This window comes from Ammospiza nelsoni, chromosome 6 (assembly GCF_027579445.1).
Source record: "Ammospiza nelsoni isolate bAmmNel1 chromosome 6, bAmmNel1.pri, whole genome shotgun sequence".
Taxonomy (NCBI): Eukaryota; Metazoa; Chordata; class Aves; order Passeriformes; family Passerellidae; genus Ammospiza; species Ammospiza nelsoni.
Window position 1 is genome coordinate 7,556,731 of NC_080638.1, and position 9,517 is coordinate 7,566,247.

The 9,517-nt window shown below is 45.5% G+C and overlaps 1 protein-coding gene across 2 annotated transcripts in view; it reads right to left on the reverse strand.

Moving 5' to 3' along the window:
- The window catches only part of BTBD10 (BTB domain containing 10), a 30,071-nt gene extending 20,554 nt beyond the window's left edge, over positions 1–9,517 (reverse strand). The window contains exons 1-3 of one of the 2 annotated variants that reach the window (XM_059473791.1): positions 9,303–9,484; positions 8,787–8,820; positions 2,307–2,465 (exon numbers count right to left, since the gene is read on the reverse strand). In XM_059473791.1, the coding sequence (XP_059329774.1) occupies positions 2,307–2,407 (101 nt within the window). In that variant the 5' untranslated portion in view covers positions 2,408–2,465; positions 8,787–8,820; positions 9,303–9,484. Of the gene's footprint in view, positions 1–2,306; positions 2,466–8,786; positions 8,821–9,302 lie in introns of both variants that reach the window. The other variant, XM_059473793.1, reaches the window with a different exon arrangement.

The window sequence follows — 9,517 nt, forward strand, 5'->3', positions numbered from 1 at the left end:
CAGCAGTAGGATTTCTGCAAAGCACAGGCCACAGAGTTAACTCCTATCTGCATCAAATAATCTTTGCAGAAAGCTGCAGAGCTTTTTATCGAAACATTTCCCCAACATAGATAATCCACCCCAGACCACACATGGTCAGACATGTGTCCTGTTCCTCTGGCTTGGATTTACCCAGCTGCAGCTCCCACACTTTATTTCAAACTTGCCTGCTGACTACAGCTCATCACCCTAATTTCTGTGACTGATCAAGAAGTCATTCTTTAATCTTTGGGTTCTCCCTGTCTCACAAGATACTCAGTAGCTTCTGGACCTTCAGGGAAGTTGTTGATTAGAAGTAATTCTGAACTGCTGACACCAGACTTGCAGTAACTCCACTGCCCACATGTTGCTGGAGACTTGTGATCCCTGCTCTCCCTGTCCCTGTGGTGGCAGTGCCATGTCCTTGGCAGGTGACAAACACAGCCATGTCCTTGGCTCCCTGCTGAACTGGGTCACACAGAGCACCCAGGGGTTTGCAGCTCTCAGACCCCTCAGCCCTCGCTGCCCCTTCCAGCTCCCAACAGCCCCCTCAGGCTCGTCTGTCCCAGAACAGTTTTAGGTTCTGTTCCAATCCCTGGCCACCACCTGGCCTGGGCTCAGCAGGAACCATGGGGGCACTGCCCAGCCCTCACTCCACACAAAGCCCATCCCACACACACTGCTCACTGCTGAGGCTGTGCCCACTGGAATCCTAAAAACACAGCTGCATCAGCCACCCCCAGACACAGCACCTGAATAAAAACATCAGCTGCACAAAGCTACACCCCTCAAACCCACCCTGAATAAAAACATCAGCTGCATAAAGCTACACCCCTCAAACCCACCCTGAATAAAAACATCAGCTGCATAAAGCTACACCCCTCAAACCTTCCCTGAATAAAAACACCAACCCTATAAAGCTACACCCCTCAAACCTTCCCTGAATAAAAACAGCAGCCCTATAAAGCTACACCCCTCAAACCTTCCCTGAATAAAAACACCAACCCTATAAAGCTACACCCCTCAAACCTTCCCTGAATAAAAACAGCAGCCCTATAAAGCTACACCCCTCAAACCTTCCCTGAATAAAAACAGCAGCCCTATAAAGCTACACCCCTCAAACCTTCCCTGAATAAAAACAGCAGCCCTATAAAGCTACACCCCTCAAACCTTCCCTGAATAAAAACAGCAGCCCTATAAAGCTACACCCCTCAAACCTTCCCTGAATAAAAACAGCAGCCCTATAAAGCTACACCCCTCAAACCTTCCCTGACCTGCAGCACCAGCCACCTCCTCGGGTCTGCCTTAACCACTCCATTATTCACAGCATAGGCCTCTAATTACATGGGTCTCCCTGTGAGCCTTTTAATTACTGCTGCATTCTTTTGTCCTGCCCTCTTGAATTTCTCACAATCATTGAAGAATTAATGGCAGGAAAATAACCCACAGTATTAATTGCTTAGAGAATTCTTTGGACAACACTTGAGTCCAGTTTATCTGCATCCATACAAGTAAAATGTGGAATGGTATTGAATATGCTCCTTAGCTCTTTCCCTATCATCTTGCCAGTAGGAAAGCTTGAATAACGAACAATTTTAGCTCGTTTACAGAGATGTTTCAGTTATATTTAGCACTTCTAAAAGGGCAAAGTACTTGAAAGATACACACTTATTTGGATGCTTAAATATCTTTCCAGCAATATGTTTCTTCTCATATATTTGCAAGGTGACTAACTGCTTCGCTTAGTTCATTTTTGAACACTGTACACTGGAAAAACACTAATTAATTTCATCATTTTGTCAAATCAAGAAGCATTTAAAAAAAACTTTCTTACTGTGAGGGATGCAGGCAAAAGCAAGATATGACACACAGTTTAACAAAGAAAGTGCTACAGAAAGTGATACTGGCATGCAAGCAACTATTAGCTCTCACCATGGACTAGTTGCACATATTTTTAGGGATGTAACTCCTAGCAAGCACCCCCAAAAAATTCATGTATTTAATCACTCAACCGGTGTTTTGCTATGCACACAAGGCATTTAGGTTTGCTTTTTTTGTTGGTTTTTTGTTTAAGGACTAAAATGCAACCCATGGCAAAACAGATCTAAGCACAGATTGGGGAAGCTGACAAATCAGGCCAGAAAACACCTTTGAAAATAATTAAGAAGCATTTTTTGAAGAAGAATTACAACGTTTATGACAGGACTTGCCACAACCAGATACAGTAGCCTTTAGGATGGACTTTGAGTGCAGATTTTGAGATGCAATAGATGGGACACAGCACCTACCTTGAGTGTTTACAAAGTTTACGAGGTCTATTATGCAATTTCCGATCCCAATTCTCTGGATCACTGGAGTTACTGTCATAAGGATGAGGCCGTCCTGCCATTCCACTGCCAGCTTCCTCACACTACTGCTCTGAAAAGCACACATGCAGCACTCACAACCTACATTAAGAGAGCAGTGTTTACCTTTAAGTAATGCCACACAGGAAAGAAAAGTCAGACATGCAGAATTTAGTGTTGTTAGGTTTTGATTTTTTAAATGCAGATTACAGAAAAACAGGATACGCTGAAGCAGAAATTGCATGACAATAATATTTTACATGTTTTGCTGATACCTGCACTAAAAAGAGTCTTTTGTTATAAAAAAATATAGTTCTGTAAATGCTGGCAGGCAAATTCAATTTTGCAACAATTAAATTCACTGTGTCCAAACAGAAAAGTCACTGGTTATAAAACACAAGACAAACATATCATGATTTTCTTTCAAATGTATAAAGTTAATTCAAAGGAGGATCCCAAGTACAGAACAGAGATCAACAGTTTTACACTTTGAATGGCTGACCAAGAAGGAAACAGAATTAACATTTACATCTGAGTCCTCACTACAAAATGGAATTAACAGCAATCCTTAGAGACACTCAATGTGGTCCAGTTTCACTGACTTGTGCAGAGAAGTCATAAAAACTTAATAAAAAGAGATATAATAACTACCCTTCCTTAAGTGAGGTCTGATGTTATGTTCAACTCCCTTCAGAATTCTCTCCTAGCTCAAACCACCCAGTGACTGTCAGCAGAGACAGCCAATCTCCAATCTCTGCTGTTCAATCACAGCTCTCAGTGACACTTGTGGCAACACAGTCGGATAATTCTCAACGACCTGGTTACAAAAACTATAAAGCAGCCACAAGTGAGCAGCTGATGATTGCACAACATCTGGGAAAAAACTGAATTACAGACAGATAAACCCTCCTAGCAATGGGAAGTCTACTATGCTTCTTTACAATTTTAAGCTACATATTGTAGAAACATTGTGTCTCTACCTCACCCCACCCTTAACAGACTTGCATTACATTCTATAAAACATCCTACATGGAAGTGAGTCCCAAAGCAACTGAGATCTCTTTAAAACAAAGTTACTTCTCAAATAAACTGTCCTTTAAGTCATGGAAAATGAAATAGCTCTCCTGGCAAATATAGATTCTCCTAGCTAAATTTAGACCCAAAAGTTTTTATTACAGGGGAAGAAGAGAACAAGCTTCTTAAAAGTGTTGGTTGCATCCAAGTTTTGCCTTCATGTTCAGTTTTACCCAAGCAAACAGGTTTAATACAAAGTATACAGTCTCCACCACAGGGTTGGGTCTTTTTCCTGTTACAGCTTCTATAATTAAATGCACTTTGATGGGAAGACTCCTATGATCAGGTGTCCATACAGAGTCAGGAAGAGGAAAAAAGATTTTATTTAAAATTACAGGAAATACTCAACTTTTGCATTAAAAAAAAAAATCCTGATAAGCATTTCATTGTGTATTACCTGCAAAGTCAGGTTAGCAAAGCACAGTCAATAAGTGAGGGTATTACACAGAGAAGGTTGTAGGATCTGCACACATTAATCAGGAGAAACAGGGAGAAACCTACAACCTGTGTCAGAACAGAAAAAGCATTATTAAGGAGACCGGGGGAAGGAAGGCTGGCTCTGAACCCAGGGGCCGTGGTTCCCAGCCGGGGTGCAACACCAGGCACACAACCACGGGAGAATAAAGCCACTTTGTATCCCCAGCTGAAACAAACTGTGTTCATTAGATTGAGCTCGGCAGGCAGGTACAGCGAGCCTGGCTGCCCACGGCAACAGCCGCGTGTGCACACCGAGCCGGGAGCAGCGATGGCCGGGACACCACAGCGCCCACCGGGCCGTACAGAGCCAGCCTGGCTGAGCACACACCGAGCCTGGCTGAGCACACACCGAGCCGGGAGCAGCGATGGCCGGGACACCACAGCGCCCACCGGGCCGTACAGAGCCAGCCTGGCTGAGCACACACCGAGCCTGGCTGAGCACACACCGAGCCGGGAGCAGCGATGGCAGGGACAGCACAGCGCCCACCGGGCCATCCCCTCCTCTGCTGGGCCTGCTCCCACTGCAGCCTTTGCCACAGCACCACAGGTTCCCTTACAAGCTTTCCTTTCTTTCCACAAACCCTCTCTTCCCTTTCAAGGCATCCAAGAGCTTTAGAGACACCCGACCCTCTCAGGTACACACCAAGGCAGGTGCCAAAGAGGCACCCAGCACCCAGTTCTGATTCTCTGCAGAGGCCAATATTTGAATTTAGCTTTTGTACTCAGCAGATGTGCAAAAGCAGCTGGTAGTGCAGCTGAAAGGCCAATTTAAAGCTACTTCCTTAAATTGTCTCACACTTCTGCCTTCTCCCCTTCTTTCTTACAATGAAAGTTCAACAGGAAGATGCAGGTCCACGCACACTTCAATCAAAAGCCCGTTCAGAGCAGGATCAGCTCCTCCCCTTGGCTCTGCAGCCCCACGCTGGAGGCTCACAAACGAGAGATGGCACAGAGGGACAGAACCAACAGAAGGAACTGCTTCCCATCAAAGCAGCACTCCCAGCACATGGGAGCCCCAGCAGTGCCACTGAGGGTGCCAGGCTGGCACCCAGCTCAGAACCAGGCACACCAATGGAAACAAGGGAAACGATCCCAAGTGCCCAAAGCTACAGCTTGTGAAACTTCTTGTTTAGTTCCAAGCATGCCACACTATGAACATGTTCCCTCCATCCTAGGCCCTCAACAATTAACATTACTCTAAAAAACAATTTGCTGGAACACAGCCGATTTTTTCTCCTTGACCACTGCTGATAGTGCTTTTGTTAAAGAGTTTCTTTTTCCAATGAGAAAATGCTGTATAAACTCTGAAGTAACTAACCAGTCATCCTGATTAATATTTAAACACTTCTGCAAACCCACATTTTCCTGCAGCAAAAAATAATGTTTCAGCTGTGGTTTGTTTTTTGGGCTTTTTTTTTTTTGTTTGCGTGGATTCACAAGGCAGGTAATAAACAAAGCATGTTTTGAGGAACATTCTGACCTTGTGTACAAGAAAAAAACAAAAACAATCCCTGCAAGAGTACCTGGCCCCAAACACTATTTTAATCCTTCCATGAAAACAAGGAACCACATCTGAAACGCTGGTGAAGGTGAAAAGACACTGGGAGCACATGAAATAAAGAATCAAATCCAAATACCCTCAGCAGATCACACAACACTGGTGTACTGGCCAAGGTGGCTGGCATTCTGATTAGCTAATTAGCAATTAGTAATTCTCCAGGTGTAAAGAATGATTTCATACCTTTCTGCAGAAAGCAAATACTCCAGAGAATCATCACAGGGAATAATAGGAAATCAGGAAGCAGACTTTAATTTTCAAAGCTTTCAGCACAGACAGCTAGAACACTTCAGATTTACTAACATCAACTTGAAGCCAGAATCATCACTAATTTATGAAAGTTGCAGGCTACTGAAATCCAAGGGAATTTTAGAGACCCAGCGGGTTTGACAAGAGAAAAGTCAATGTAGTAGAGCCACCCCAGCCACTGCAAAACACAGTAATTAATGTGTTTACAGCACTCCTAAAGGAGCTCATGAAAGGATGGATCATACACTAATTTGTGATAGATGTTGCACAGATTATTTTTAATAACACTTAAAGCATATTCAGCTCTGTGCCATGACCAAATAGAATGCACAAAGGTTGCTGAGCAGATCAAGGGAGATTCAGCCATCAGGTGCTGGACAGAGGTGGGCATGCACTTCTGTGAGATGCAGGACCTGCATTTTTCAAGGTGCACTTCTGTGAGATGCAGGACCTGCATTTTTCAAGGTGCACTTCTGTGAGATGCAGGACCTGCATTTTTCAGGGTGCACTTCTGTGAGATGCAGGACCTGCATTTTTCAAGGCACTGCAGGCCAGGAGGGGGTAGAAAATGCTCTCTGGAAATCTTTCAGCAAAGAAGGAAAGCTAATCAAAACCAACATCAATGCATTTCCAGCCAGCCAGTCACTCTGTAATTGCTGAGAATACCTGTAGGCTGCAAAAATCTGGAGTCTTGCTAAAAATGATGATTACAGTACCCTGCAATCTTGAGGCAGAAAGCCAAGATGTCTTCTGGCCACCAGCTCATCAGGTAGAACAAAGATCTGATGGCTCCTGCTGTCAGTACTGAGGAACACATTCAAATAACTACCATGTAATACTTCAGGCATCTACTCAGCTCTGAGCCTTGGTCAGAAGCATTTCCAAAAGTAGGACAGGTTTCAGAAGTTCCTCTGCTCTAACCTGCTCCCTGGAAAGGTGAGCCAGGATAATCAGGAAGCTCCAACACACAAGTCACCAGCAAGGACAAAACTGGGCATGAGCTGTGACAAGGAAACTTCAAGGCTCACATTAAATATTTAGACTTTCTGTGAGGGGTGACAGTCTGCTGCTCACTGCCTCTACTCATCAAAGCACAAAAGCAGCAGCAACAAAAAGGAACTTCCAAGTCTCACTGGGAATGCAAGCACGGTGACATTACATCCTAATTAAGAAATCCAGTTCAAAGGACACATGCTCATAATGCAAACACCACATACCATGGAAATCCATACCTGCCAAGTGAGTTTCTGCAAACTAGTGCAGACATCAGTCACAATTCAGCCACATAAAACAGCTTTATACATCATCATCACTGAAATGTTATCAAACTGACACTGATTAAAGCACAGCTCAGACACATCCTTTGCAATACAGGATCAACATCCACACAGCAGGTCAGGATTGAAGCTCCTCTTAATGAGCAAGTGGGGAGAAAAAAAAAAGGAAAAACAACCCTGAGCAGTCACAGGAAGCTGCTGGTATTCCCATCTAGAGCAGCATAAACAACAGATAGTAGTGAGTAGCCTGCAAGCTGTTTAACTCCTAAAGGGAGCACGATGACAGAGCAGCTGTTTGACACTGGAAGCCCAAAGAGCAAGAGGCAGATGACTGCCAGCTCCCCCTGTGTACTGGGATCATTGTGGAAACCTGCCCAGCTCCCCCTGTAAAAGCCCAGTGGATGGAGCAGCTTCTCCCTCCAGAGCAGAATCGTGGCTCTCAGTGCAGCAGAAGGAGCAGAACCCAACTCCCTGCACTGCCCTGGTGGCCCCCAACACAGGCAGGCACAGGGCTCCACCACACCTGGCACCAGATGAGATGCAGGGCACCAGAGCAGCAACCACATCTCCTGAAGGAACAAGCAAGGTCTGTACCCATGGCTGCACCCAGCAGGGACAGCACATCTCAGCGAGCAAGAAAATTCATGCACACAGTTTTTCCCAGCTGAAATGAAGTCCAAATTAGCTTTTGTACGTATTTTAAAGAGATACATACTTTCATGGATAAGCAACGCTGCTAAAGGAAAGCTGGGCTGAAAGGAACTGGCACAGAAGGAGGTTCTGGTCTTTGGGTATGAACCAGGACAAAGCAGCCCCAGCCCGGAGCACACAAGCTGCAAAAACACACAGTTTATAACAAAGTGACACAAAACCCAACAGGGATGACATCTGTTACTAATTTAACACACAATGTCATCCACACATCAGCTGTTACCATTTCCAAATGCAATTGTGCCTAAAAGGAAAAGTGGGCTTTAGGAAGGAATTTAATGTGGATGTGAAAGCTGCTTTAGCTTGTTGTCTTTTTTAACCCCTGGGTTCCCTGGCACTAACACACAAACACCAACATGCTGAAAACACCTCCCAGAGCAGCCTCACACAGCACCACCTGCACAGGGGGCAATGGCAAGCACAGGCAGGATGCATGACGAGGTCTGGAGACAGAAATGGTACAAATCCAGGGTAATACTCAAAGGCTTTTGGCAATCTTAACAGGAAAAGAAAATAAAATCTCTGATGTTTTGCAAGAGACTCAGTCCAAGACACGCCGACAGACCTGCCAAACACAGTGCAACAGACTGCCCTAACTACAGGGCAATGGATAAAACAAAAAAGGAAAAAAAAATCATCCAGTTCCTTTTGACTGTACTTGTGTTCAAGCTACAGAAATTCCAACACCAGATGATGCAGAGACACGTGTTTCAGCTCAGAAAAAAGATAACAAGTATGCACCACCTGGTTATGGACTCTGAATAGTGAGGCTGATAATTTGAATTGCTTCTCTGGCAAACCTAGGAGGAAAAGAAAGTATCTTCCAGGGAAAGGATCAACAAAGGTGAAGCAACAACAGAGCTAAGTGCTCTTTAAATGAATCACTGAAGGTGATCCATGAAGAATACAGGCAAACAGAAGTAAGGAGAACAGTGTCAACAGTCAAAAGGCTACTGAGAAGCCAGATTTTAAGCATGTATTCGAATTTGTAAGAGGCAGCCAACAATAAAGAACAAAAAGACACAAGGCTCAACAACTCCTTTGGACAAAGAAGCCAGACAAGTGACAGGAACAAACCTGGGAGAGGTCTATGATGAGCTCGATCCAAATTCTGAAAGAAAAGGGTTCTAAAGTGATACACTGGATGGGACCAGAGACGAAGAGGGAAAAGATGCAGACATGGCAGCTACAGACAGAAGTGAATGTAAAGAAAAAAACCTTATGACAGGCAACTGCAACAAGTAATTGTACTATGGCAGATTTATCATATAAACAGCTGATATTTTCTACAAATAAAATATGGTAACACAGAAAAAAGAATCACAAAGATACTGGACTCATGATGAAATCGTTTGAGAGGGTAAATGACTGCTCAGGAATTACACGACGGCTGTCAGGCAATACCACTGTCCCTGTACAGGCCCCGCAGGTGCTACCGATAAACAACACGAGATGAAAGCCGGGGATGGCAGCCGAGCCCAGCCCGCTCACGGCACACAGCAGCCGAGGCACGGGGCCGGTGTGCCTGCGGGCTCTGGGTGCGAACCCCGCGGCAGCGCCGGGAGCCCCTCCTCAGAGACACCCCCGACCCACCTGCTCCGCGGGGCTCACTGCGGATCTCCGGCGATGCCTTCCGATCCAGAGGCTCTGCGGCAGGGGAAGCGGCGCCGGTGCGGCCGGCGGGAGCCCCGGGATGCCGGGCTGAATGGGGCTGAATGGTGCCGAAGCGTGCCACAGGCCCGCCAGCCGCGCCCGCCCGCACTCACTCACCGGCTCGGCGCGGCCGCCTCCCGCCGCCGCTCCGCCAG